General features: G+C 49.1%; 1 protein-coding gene across 16 annotated transcripts in view; it reads right to left on the bottom strand.

Annotated features, from left to right (window-relative positions):
• Nucleotides 1-12688, bottom strand: part of PABPC1L (poly(A) binding protein cytoplasmic 1 like) — a 47107-nt gene that overhangs the window by 14670 nt on the left and 19749 nt on the right. Inside the window, 8 exon segments of one of the 16 annotated variants that reach the window (NM_001194450.2) lie at nucleotides 2560-2755; nucleotides 3131-3205; nucleotides 3683-3813; nucleotides 5145-5238; nucleotides 6653-6759; nucleotides 8614-8727; nucleotides 9362-9452; nucleotides 10899-11165. In NM_001194450.2, coding sequence (NP_001181379.1) covers nucleotides 3137-3205; nucleotides 3683-3813; nucleotides 5145-5238; nucleotides 6653-6759; nucleotides 8614-8727; nucleotides 9362-9452; nucleotides 10899-11165 — 873 coding nt within the window. In that variant the 3' untranslated portion in view covers nucleotides 2560-2755; nucleotides 3131-3136. 16 annotated transcript variants of the gene reach the window in all.

Genomic DNA, 12688 nt, shown 5'->3' with positions numbered 1-12688 from the left:
GTGGAGGTAAGGGGGTCCCTGAGTAAGTAAAGCTGGAATTGAGTTCCAAACAGGGAGGTTAACTAGTGAAGAGGGGAGGGAAAGCACCGTGGACAGAACGGCATGTGTAAGGCCCTCACTGGGAGCACGGCCAGTGAGTACAGGGACCTGAAAGGGCCGATGAAATTCACAAAACATGGTATGGGGTGAGGCTGGCGAGTGCTTTACGATCTAGCTAGCATCAAGGGCTGCCTCCCTTTCCTGGGCTGGTTTTCACCTTATGGAAGTGGAGTTTTAGGATTCCACAGAGCAGAGCAGACAAAGGGGTCTGATCATCCCTTGGCTCCCATCACACAGTGCTAAGCAGCATTCGGTGTTAAGCACACCACCTCTGAGCGAGCTCTCTTGATGAGTCTTGTCTGAGCCATCACAGACACCCAGGCTGAAGCAGAGTTAGACAAACCCCATCGGCATAGTCAAGGGACAGTTTCAGAGTGGGGCACTGTACCCCTTTATTGTCTCATAAGCAGGCAGGACTGATGTGAGGTAGGTTTCATGACATCCAGTCACAACTGATTTACATCATCCTGAGCTCTAGAAGGCAAGCAACTTGATTTGCTAGTAAAGACGCAGAGGGTAGGGCTGGCACAACCCAAAGAGGCTACTCGTTTTGTACTTCAGAAATTTCTGATGAACACAACGTGATAAGCTTCCTCATCCCCATCACTCATCTTTGAAAGTTAACATCATTCAGTCTTTTCCAGAGAGGCTTTGAGGAATAAAACTTCTGCTTCTCATAGGTTAATGTTTCTAGGAGAGGGACACACAGCTATCAATGTGACTGTCTTAAAGGTTGTGATGGAATTCTACCCCCACTCCCAGAGAAGGTCAAACACCGTTACGTGGGAATGACAGGGCAGAGAGCAGATCATGCGGGGTCTCCTAGGCTGTGTAAAGTGGTCCTTATTCTAATGGTGGGAAGCTACTGCAGGATTTATGCAAGGATGAGATATTAGAGAGGCATTTTGAAAGAAGCCTTAGGACTGCATGGTGGAGGACAGACTGCGGGAGGGCCAGGGTAGATGCAGTTAACCAGTGGAAGGTAGTGAGTGCAGGGGTCGAGCTTAGCTCAAATTAGTGGATTTATTCCACTAGGTAGTGGAAGTGGATTTCGATTTGGTAGGAGGTCATGTTGGTGGATTTTCTCTGGAAGATGGGAGGAGAGAAAGTGGTATGGCAGCAGGGCTGGGGAAACCCTCCGATTTTAGCTTTTGCAACAGAATGGTGGGGCCATTTGTGGAGACAGAACACTGGAAGAGAGAATCAGAGAATAAGGCCAGGCACGGTGGCTCATGCCTGTAAACCCCACCCGAGGCAGGTGGATCACCTGAGGTCAGGAGTTCGAGATCAGCCTGACCAATATGGTGAAACTTCATCTCTACTAAAAATATAAAAATTAGCCGGGTGTGATGGTGGGCACCTGTAGTCTCAGCTACTCTGGAGGCTGAGGCAGAAGAATTGCTTGAACCCAGGAGGCAGAGGTTGCAGTGAGCAGAGATCGCGTTACTACACTCCAGCCTGGGCAACAGAGTGAGACTCCATCTCAAATTAAAAAAAAAAAAAAAAAGAGGACTTAGTTAAATCATATGCTTGATTTTATACATGAATGTTACCAAGATAACCAGGAGCTGATGGCAGGTAGGTGGTGGAATGTGAGAAAGGTGACTCAGTTGCTCTTAAGAGTTGACTGGGCTGAAGAAAAAAACAGGGAGTCATCCTAGACTAGGTGCAAATTGAAGATGTGCTTGTAAATTAGATAGCTCAGGAGAACATGGCATGAGAAAAGGAGAGAGCCCAGGACTGAGACTAAAGAAATGTCAGCAGTCAGCGTTTGGGGAGAAGATGATGGATCTGCACAGGGAACAGATTAAGAGCAGCCAGAGAAGTAGGCAGGGTGTGGCGAAGACAGGTTAGAGGTCTGTGGAGTGGAGAACAGGAAGACTGAGGAGCTGAGAGTGGCAGAGCAGCCTTGAGGACTCAGTCAGATTTGTTGCTGGTGAATTTTTAGCAGAACCCAGACTGCTTGGGTCATAGTAGAAGCTTTCATTTGGCTGCTCAGGTACAGGAGAGGGCAAAGACTTGACCGTACGTCCCTGTTGGAAGCTGAGCACTAACTGACCCGAAGAAGCTTTGAGAGACTTCCCCATTTCCAGGGGAGGAAAATCCCGACCTGGGAAGGTATCCTAAAGCGTTCCTACAAGGGTTAATTATCTTACACAACCCCTTAGCCAGCCTGGAGCCGAGAAGCAGCTGGGTGTTTGGCCTGCGGGGTGCCCAAGCCAGGGGCTCCATGCACATCAGATGGAGGCCCCTGTAGCTCTGGTCCATTGTGTGATATTCATATTGTCATCCACTGTACTGTTGACGGGTCAGTTCCTGACACTTCTCCTGCTCTTGTGTATATGCCCTCTGTGTACTTCAGCACTCCTTTATGGTTTCTGTTTCTTAGAGCCAGAGCCCACCCCAGTCATGTCTACCCTTTGCTCTGTCCCCACCTCCCTCAGACACAAAAGGGTGGGAGGCAAGGCAGATTTTGCAGCACTTTTAATACACAAAGCAAAAGGTAATAGGCTGGATGGGTGACCAACCTTCATTCAGATACAGAGCCCAAGTATAGATACAGACTCATTGGGAAATAAGTTAGAGTTTGCAGGGCCTTAGGACTGAGAGCCAGAAACAGTCCTTTTGGCAGCCATGGAAGTGAGGATTTCCTTTTCTGAGGACAAAAAGGTAAAAGTAAGTGTGTTTAAAGTATGGCGGACACCCAGTCTTCAATAAAGAAGGTGGTTTCATCCCGGCCATGCCTTCAGGCAGGCAGAATGGAGCCAGGCATGGCCCCAGGAAAGCCCAACCTATTCTGCATGAAGCCAAACAGGGCAGCTGGCAAGAGGGCACCTCCTTCACCCTCCACCACCCCCCATTCTGATCACAGTTAATCATCTCCTCTGATTCTCACGACTTCCTCCAAACTCCTTGGTGATACAGAGAAAGCCAGGGACACAGCACAATTCTCAGTGTGTTTGTGAAAGTCCCTGCCTAGTTCCTTACAGCTTCTCCCGGGCTCAGCTGCTCCTGTCACCGTTCCACCCACCTGGTTTCAGTGCATGTACGCCTTCGGCTGCTCCACAGCCTGGTGTGCCTGCAGCACGGCCACTGCCTCGTCTATCTGTGGGACATGAGTGGGAAAGGCTTAGTGCAGCTGCCCCAGCAGGTCCCAGAAGAGCCTTGACCTCCCCCTGGCTCAGCATCCTGGATACAGGATCCTCCTCCATCCACAGTGTTTCTGTGGAACCCTCCCTCCACCACTGCTTGCAAGATCCCATGGGCCTGTCTGTCACCTTTGACACAGCGGTACACTGCTGGACAGCTGGAAAAATCTTAGCCCTTACACTGAGTCAGAACACACTTCCTTGTACCAAGACCCTACCTATGGAACAACACAGAGTTATTCCACGGAGGTGCGAAGTAGCAAACCCTTACCTAAGCCCCCCCTCCACTCTAAGATTCAGCAGGCCTTCAAGTGTCAGCAAGAAGAAACACTTTATCTGGCCAAACAGCTGCCCACTAGCTCCACTAGGAGAACCCTTGTCCTTAGCTCTGCTCCTGCCCCCTCGGGCTCCCTGCTGCCCAGGTTCCTGCTTACCTTGGCATGGAGGGACTCTGGAGACTCCAGCATGAGCAACAGCTCCGAGTTGTCAATCTCCAGCAGCATGCCCGTGATCTTGCCGGCCAGCTGGGTGTGGACATCATGGATAAGGGGGTAGAGACGCTCCCCTGTGTGGAACACCCTCTAATGGCTTGTGCACCTGCCTGGCTCACATCCCAGCATCCCAGGGCTGGTATGGAGTGGAGCACTGAGGACACCTGGGTTCTTCTCCCAGAACTGCTCCTTCCAGGCTGTGACATTTAACACCTGATCTAACATCAGGTACTTCTAATGACAGGGCCTGGTATTGGCGGTCAGCCTGTCTCAGCTGTGTGCAGGGCCCGGAAAGGATGGGGTGCCTCTTAATTAAGGCGGAAAGGGCGGAAGGGGTCTTCCCATGAAGAAAGTGAAGATGTTTACAGAGAACTAGTAACAAAGCCTTCTACTTCCATTAAGTTCATTTAAAAGTTTTCTGGGTAAGGCCAGGCACAGTGGCTTACACCTGTAATCACAGTACTTTGGGAGGCCGAGGCAGGCGGATCACCTGAGGTCAAGAGTTCGAGACCAGCCTGGACAACATGGTGAAACCCCACCTCTACTAAAAATACAAAAATTATCTAGGTATGGTGGCACGTGCCTGTAATCCCAGCTACTCGGGAGGCTGAGGCAGGAGAATCACTTCAACTTGGGAGGCAGAGGTTGCAGTGAGCTGAGATCGTGCCACTGTACTCCAGCCTGGGTGACAGAGCAAGACTCAAAAAAAAAAAAAAATTCAGGGTGAGGGGAAGGGGATAACGTGGCAAAACGCTAAGTAAGCTGAAGAAACAATGGGGCAGTGGTAATGGGGGCGTTCAGTGAAGGGTCTGGAGGTCTTGGTGGCCATGCAGTAAAGAACCTGCCAACCAGGAACAAGCTTGTGTTCACTTAGTGACATTTTTATCAGGGCCTGCCATGGACACTGGGGTGGAGATGAATTGCACAAGGAATCCAGAATCTACGGGGAACATCACGTATTTACCAAATGCACCAATGCCCCACCTGCCTGCATTGAGCACTAGGAAACGTCAACAGCAGCTTCCTCCCATTCAGGAAAGGGGTGACGAACTTTAACCCCCACCTACAGGCCATTTCTCAGCAGAAACCCAAGACCATACCCCTACTCCTCCCTTCTGTCCCCTGATCTGCCCACATCTGGAGTATCTCCCAACCTCAAAGTCACAGGACAGCAGCGCTGGAAGTTCTGGACCTCAGGACCATCTAGTCTGACCAGGGTTTTAAGACAAGAGAATAAGTGCCTGAAGAACAGAGGCAGCTTGGCCACAGTCACCCACTAGTGAGGGGCAGTGACAAAGCTGGACTTTGACCTCACGGTGGACCCCCACTCAGGGTGTTTCCCAGCAGGCTAGCCAGCTCATAGCCTTCCTCTTCTTGCTCCAGAGTAGGAGAACCAGCTACTCACCAATCATCTGTTTTTGCTCATGCAGGGGTGCCGCAGCCAGCATGGACGCAGTCAGGGGCTCCTGTCCCGGGATGTGCACAGCCGGCTCCTGGACCTGCATGGTGCCAGGGACACATCCCTTAATCACCATGGATAGGCATGCCCTCAAAACACTTACCCTGGGCCGGGCGTGGTGGCTCACACCTGTAATCCCAGCACTTTGGGAGGCCAAGCCAGGCAGATCACAAGGTCAGGAGATCAAGACCATCCTAGCTAACACGGTGAAACACCAACTCTACTAAAAATACAAAAACTCAGCCAGGCGTGGTGGCATGCACCTGTAGTCCCACCTACTTGGCAGGCTGAGGCAGGAGAATGGATTGAACCTGGGAAGTGGAGCTTTCAGTGAGCCAAGATCGCGCCATTGCACTCCAGCTTGGGCGACAGAGCGAGACTCCGTCTCAAAAAAAAAAAAAAAAAACGAAAAAAAAAAACCACTTACCCTGGCAAGTGAATAGAAGGCCAGGGAGGCACTGGAGAAGGGGAACAGCGGGCAAGGTCTGGATGATCAGGTAGGGTGCAGAGTCCCCAGCAAGGGCAAAGCGGATTAGAAGACGAAGTCATGCCTCTAGCTTAGACATTTCCTGTAGTGCTATGAACTTATAAAGGTCCCTGATGAACGTTGATAAATGAAAGCCCTGTGTTACCAATAACTTTGTGCCAAATAAAGCACTTTTTATCAAGTAGCTTTAAGGACATGTCCCCAGCACACTTCTCACCCTTTCACATCTTGGTAATTTTAACACATTTTTGGCTGGGTGTGGTGGCTCACACTTATAATCCTAGAACTTTGGAAAGCCAAAGTGGGAGGATCGCTTGAGGCCAGGAGTTTGAGATCAACCTTGGCAACATAATGAGACCCCTGTCTCTACAAAAAATACACAAAATTAGCCAGGCCTGGTGTCACACACCTATACTTGGAGGCTGAAGTGGGAGGATCACTTGAGCCTAGGAGTTTGAGGCTGCAGCGAGCTATAATCACACCACTGCACTCTAACCTGGGTGCTGTCAAAAAAAAAAAAAAGACCCTTCTCTCATTCATTTTCTGAGAAGTCGTTCAAACTAGACACATTGAAATTCTACACAGGATATGATAATGAATTTTAGACCTTTTTTAGGGCAGGTAGATAAATATACAGTCTTTGATTAGAGTAGATATTTTCTGTTTTGAAGATTAAGTACACCCCTTCAATAATCACCAACCTTTCCTTCGTGTTCATCACAAACACTAAGGACATCCAAATTAATTTTGGTAATAACCGAGGCAAAACAGATTGTAAATAAAACAGGATGCTGGCCCTCTTTCCCCTTCTCACAGTAAGGGTGACCTCTTACTGATTGTACACATTAATAAACGAAACTTTACAAGCCAAGGAAAGAAAAAAAGCCAAGGGCCAACACCTTAGCTAAGGTTCTGAGCCAGGCGGCCAGGAGCCCAGGCTAAGAGCAGGCAGCCGGGTTGGCCTTACCCGATAGGTGCTATGTGCTGCTGAGGAACACTTGTACGGCAGGAGAGGCCGGCCTGGTGTACAGCATCCTACCCCACCGGGTCCCGTGGTCTGAGTACCAATGTTGGCTGCAAAAAAAAAAAAAAAAAAAAAAGCAGAGTTCAAACAGCTGCTATCCAAAAACGAAACAAACCCAAACCAAAACAGAAAACAACAAGCGTTGACAAGAATGTAAAGAAATTAGAACACTGTGCACTGTTGGTAGGAATGTAAAATGATGTAGCCACCACAGAAAAACAGTATAGGGCTTCCTCAAAGAGTTAAACAGAATTACCATATCATCCAGCAATTTTACCTCTGGGTATATACCCAAAATAATTGAAAGCAGGGTTTCAAAGAGCTATTTGTACAAATATTTTCTTTCCTTTTCTTTTCTTTTTTTTCTGAGACAGAGTCTTTCTCTGTCACCCAGGCTATAGTGCAGTAGTGTGATCTCAGCTCACTGCAACCTCCACCTCCTGGGTTCAATCCTCTTGTCTCAGCCTACCAAGTAGCTGGGATAACAAGCACATGCCACCACATCCGGCTAAGTTTTGCATTTTTAGTAGAAGCAGGGTTTCCCCACGTTGGTCAGGCTGGTCTCGAACTCCTGACCTCATGACCCACCCACCTCGACCTCCCAAAGTGCTGGGATTACAGGCGTGAGCCACCATGCCCAGCCTATATATATATATATCTTATACAATTTTTATATATAAAAATTCACATTAAGTGTGAATATACTTAATGCCATTGATCTGTACACTGAAAAATAGTTAAGTGGTAAATTTTGTTATGTGTATTTACCACAATAAAAAGGAATAAGCAGGGGTGTCAGGGCCTGGCAGCAACCTAAGGCCAGGGATTGAGTATGCCTCGTTCACGCAGAACCTCCAGTGCTGTGCTTGGGGCCCCAGCACAGAGTGGATGCGAGAACATTTGCAGAATGGAAGAACAGACGTGCTTGCTGAACAGCCAAAATCTACACCCTTGTTTATAGTCACTGCAATACTTACCAGGCTTTAGGCCCAGCGCTAAGCCCTTGCATGCATGATCTCATTGATCCTCAACAACAAGCTGGGCATGGTGGCTCATGCCTGTAATCCCAGCACTTTGGGAGGCGGAGGCCAGTGGATCACCTGAGGTCAAGAGTTCGAGACCAGCCTGGCCAACATGGTGAAACCCTGTCTCCACTAAAAATACAAAAATTAGCCAGGTATGGTGGTGCGTGCCTGTAATCCCAGCTACTCGGGAGGCTGAAGCAGGAGAATTGCTTAGAACCCGGGAGGCAGAGGTTGCAGTGAGCCGAGATCACACCATTACACTCCAGCCTGGGCGACAGAGCGAGATTTGATCTTTAAAAAAAAAAAAAATTAAGGCTGGGCACGGTGGCTCATACCTGTAATCTCAGCACTTTGGGAATCCGAGGCGGGCAGATCCCCTGAGATCAGGAGTTCAAGACCAACCTGACCAACATGGAGAAACCCCGTCTCTACTAAAAGCACAAAATTACCCAGGCATGGTGATAGATGCCTACAATCCCAGCTACTTGGGAGGCTGAGGCAGGAGAATCACTTAAATCTGGGAGGTGGAGGTTGCAGTGAGCAGAGATCATGCCATTGCACTCTAGCCTGGGCAACAAGAATGAAACTCTGCCTAAAAAAAAAAAAAAAAAAAAAAAAAAAATTTAAATTCTCTACAATAAAATGGGGGTACTATTTTTGTCCCCATTTTACAGATTAGGTGATCAGCTGTAGTAGTCAGCAGAGGCCTGAGTCAGCTGGTCCCAGGAACTGGAGGCCAAGCTAACTACCACGCTACAGTCTCCAAAGTTGGCCTTGTTCACCGAGAGGGCGTATGGCAAGGTCACCATGGAGGCTGGTCCTGACTCCTGGTGCCAACTTTGCCCCACCCCCATTCCCCTTGGCCCTACCCACACTCACCTACTCTCTGGGTATGAGGCACCATGCGTGGCACCTGGGTGGAGGCCTGCCTGACACTGCTGATGTGGGCTGGGGGGCGACGAGGCATGACTGGTGGCCGGACCATTGAGGCACCTGGAGGGTAGGCAGCTTGTGGTACAGACACCACAGAGAGAAAAGTTGGATGGAATGGTGGGAATAATCAGGGTGGCACACTGTGCCTAGAGGCTTCCAGGGCCACCAAGAGAATGGGAAGGGAAACTACAACATTCACAACAGAAATAGGAGTCAATTCACTTAGACCCAGAACTCCAGAGAGGGGGAGTGTAGGAATCTACAATTTCAAATCCAGCTCGTGTCTAGCCAGAGCCCCAAACTGCATAAGCACCATGATCGCACACCTTAGTCTCCAAGACAGTTTCAAGTGAGTGTGCATTTCACTCTTATAGAAGAGGGCCTTTGGTCAATAATATAGCCACAGGAGTTTCATCTTCTCAGCTTTGCAAGAATTTTCAGAGTCACAAATCAGAGGCGTCTTTGGCGATGACTGCTGGTGGCTAGCTGTGTGTCTTTCATTGGCTCACCACTGTGCTTGGTACTTTACACACATCTCATTCAGGCCCATGCTCAGAAGAGGAAACTGAGGCTCAGAGAAGTGAAGTCACCCACCCTGGAAAGTGGCAGAGCCAGGTTTCATCCCTGTGTTATGACTGCCTCATGGGGCCCACACCAATAGGCCAGTCAGAGTGGAAGGGGCTGGGTCACTCACAGGAAGGTCTAGGTGGCTGGGACGTCCACCTGGGAGCAGGCTGGGTGGGTGTCACCGGGCCACAGCCATAGTATGCAGCCTGGGCTGGAGGCTGCATGGGAAAAGAAGACCCAGACTGAGGCGCTTGGCAGCAGGGTAGGTGAGAAGCTACAGCTCTTCAGGGACACCATGGCAGGAACTCCACTGGCTCCTGCAGGGACTGGTGAGTCAAGACCCACAAGGCTGAAATGAAAGTTCCTTCCTCCCATCTCAGGATGTCCATTAGCCCTGAATCCTCCAGGGCAAAGATCTTAGATTTCAATCTGGGCTCCTTGTCAGCTAGCCCAATGACCTGGATAAAAAGGGTGACATCTTACTCCAACTTGTGCCAGCTTAAGCAACTGCTAAAAGGAGAGGAATGTTCTCACCCTGGCGGCCTTTCATGGGTGACATCTTTCTACTTCCTCTAAGTCCCATGAGGTCCTTTCCCAAACCATGCTCCTCAGAACATTAACATCCAGGGGAGATGTTAACAGGCATCCCACAAAAAATGACCATCTAAGCTGGGGAAATGCCGGATAATCTGTGCCTGTTTTGGAGAGTCTCAGTAGAAATTGGCATCTTAGGGTAGAACAGTATAGACAGTAAAGAAATTTAGGTCATGGTGGCTCATGCCTGTAATCCCAGCACTTTGGGAGGCCAAGGAGGGCAGATCACTTGAGGTCAGGAGTTCAAGACCAGCCTGGCCAACATGGTGAAACCCTGTCTCTATTAAAAACACAAAAAATTAGCCGAGTGTGGTGGCACGCACCTGTAATCCCAGCTACCCGGGAGGCTGAGGCACAAGAATCACTTGAACCCAGGAGGCAGAGTGTGCAGCAAGCCAAGATGTTGTCACTGTACTCCATTCTGGGCAACAGAGCAAGACTCTGTCTCAAAAAAAAAAAAAAAAAAAAATTAATTTAATTTTTTTAAAAATGTAGGGCAGAGCACAGTGGCTCACTCCTGTAATGCCAGCACTTTGGGAGGCCAAGGAAGGAGGATTGCTTGAGCCCAGGAGTTTGAGACCAGCCTGGGCAACATGGCGAGACCCCTTTCCTTAAAATAAACAAAAAATCAGCTGGGCATGGTGGCATGCACTTGTAGTCCCAGCTACTCAGGAGGCTAAAGTGGGAGGATCACTCAAGCCCAGAAATTCAAGGCTGCAGTGAGCCATGATCACGCCATTGCTCTCCAGCCTGGGTGACACGGAGATCCCGCCTCAAAAAAAAAAAAAAGAAAGAAAAATGTAGGTTTATTTTGCTGAACGCAACATTTCCCACACTTGCTGGATCATTGAGAGTCTTTTTCAGCACAACATTCACGAGCTTCTCTCACTGGGAAATGCCATTTGACTAACACTCTCTCTCCCTTTTATAGAGAGGAAAACAAAGACTTCCTCGTGAGTCCTCAGCAGAAGCAATTAGAAACCTCCGTTTCCCTAGAACTCTAGTCTTCACGCTCTGCCTGGCTGGGGCAGGGGGGAAGGCTGCGGTGGGAGTTGTGGGCAGGACGGCACCTGGGGAACGGCAGGCAGGAAGTAGCTGGAGGGCTGCTGAAAGGAGCCCAGGAGCGGGTTGCTCAGGGTCCGCATGGTGGAGAGGCGTTGCATGTACTGGTTGGTCAAGATGGCCTTCCGCTCCTCTTTGCGCTGGGCCAGTGCCACGTAGAGTGGCTTGGTGCCCACGATGCGCCCGTTCATCTCTGTCACGGCCTTTGTCGCCTCTTCTGGGGAGGAAAAACACACAAAGCCAAACCCCTTGCTGTGGCCACCCTCTGTCATCACCTAAAAGCAAGACAAGACAAGAGCTGCTGGGGTGGGGAAGGAAGGCTCCTGGGGCTGCGCTGCCTCCCTCCTCCCCACGGGCCAAGCCCAGCATGAGCAGGCCCGCGAGAAAGCTGTGATGGAGGGATGTAGCATGCACCCCTGTTTACTGAGCTATGATGGAGGGATGTAGCATGCACCCCTGTTTACTAAGCAGTGATAGAGGGATGTAATGTGCACCCGGTTTACTGAACTGTTTGAGGGATGTAGCGTGCACCCCCATCTATGAGGCCTGCTGCATGCCAGATAACTTTACATGCCTTCACACCTCACACATACAATCTCCCGATGCGGGAGGCATCGCGGCTCCCACTTTACAGCCGGGATAAGAGAGACTCAAAAGAGTGACTTCTCTGGGGTCACTCAGCTAGTGGTTCGAACGTTAGCCAGGACTCAACCCAACACACTGTTCTGGTAAACTTCTATTGCCTCTGCTAAGTACCAAGCCAAGTTCTTTAGGAATTTGAGAAAGAGGTTCTTAGCCTTTTTGTTAAAATAAACTTTTTACTTTGGAATAACTTTAGATTTACAGAAAAAGTTACAAAAACAGTACAGAGGCTTTCTGTATATCTTTTTTTTTTTTTTTTTTTTTTTGAGACATAGTTTCACTCTGTCACCCAGGCTGGATTGGAGTGGCGCAATCTCGGCTAACTGCAACCTCAGCCTCCCGGGTTCAAGCAATTCTCCTGCCTTAACCTCCTGGATAGATGGGACTACAGGCATGTGCCACCACACCCGGCTAATTTTTGTGTTTTTAATAGGAAGAAGGTTTCACCATGTTGGCCAGGCTGGTCTCAAACTCTCGACCTCAATAGATCTGCCCGCCTCAGCCTCCGAAAGTGCTGGGATTATAGGCGTCAGCCACCATGCCTGGCCTCCTGTATATCTTTCACCCAGCTTCCCCCAGTGTGAACATGGTACATTTTTCAGAACTACAAAATTAACACTGGTGCAATGCTATTAACTATTTTATACCATTAGCTCCTATTAACTACAATGCTATTAACTGAACTCCAGACTTCATTGGAATTTCACTCTTTTTTCCCCTAATATTCTTTTTCTCTTCCAGGACCCAACCCACATGGCATTTAGGGTTTGTCTTTTTTTTTTTTTTTTTTTTTTTTAAAGAGATGGGGTCTCACTCTGTCATCCAGGCTGGAGTACAGTGGTACGATCATAGCTCACTGCAGCCTCAAACTCCTGGGCTCCAGGGATCCTCCTGCCTTAGCCTCCCAAGTAGTTAGGGCTATAGGTACACGCCACCACATCCAGCTAATATTTTTTTTAAGTTTGTAGAGATCGGCAATCACTATGTTGCCCAGGCTGGTCTCAAGAGATCCTCCTGCCTAGGTCTCCCAAGGTGCAGGGATTATAGGCAGGAGCCACCACACCTGACCCTGGGTTTTTAACCTTTTTTGGGGTCAAAACACTGGCCTGGCTCACACATCCCATAAGGACTAGAGTTATTTTTTAAATCCTCTTTT

Source organism: Macaca mulatta, chromosome 10 (genome assembly GCF_049350105.2).
Source record: "Macaca mulatta isolate MMU2019108-1 chromosome 10, T2T-MMU8v2.0, whole genome shotgun sequence".
Lineage (NCBI taxonomy): Eukaryota > Metazoa > Chordata > Mammalia > Primates > Cercopithecidae > Macaca > Macaca mulatta.
The sequence above is the reverse complement of the archived record's forward strand: the minus strand, read 5'-3'. Positions and strand labels throughout refer to the sequence as shown.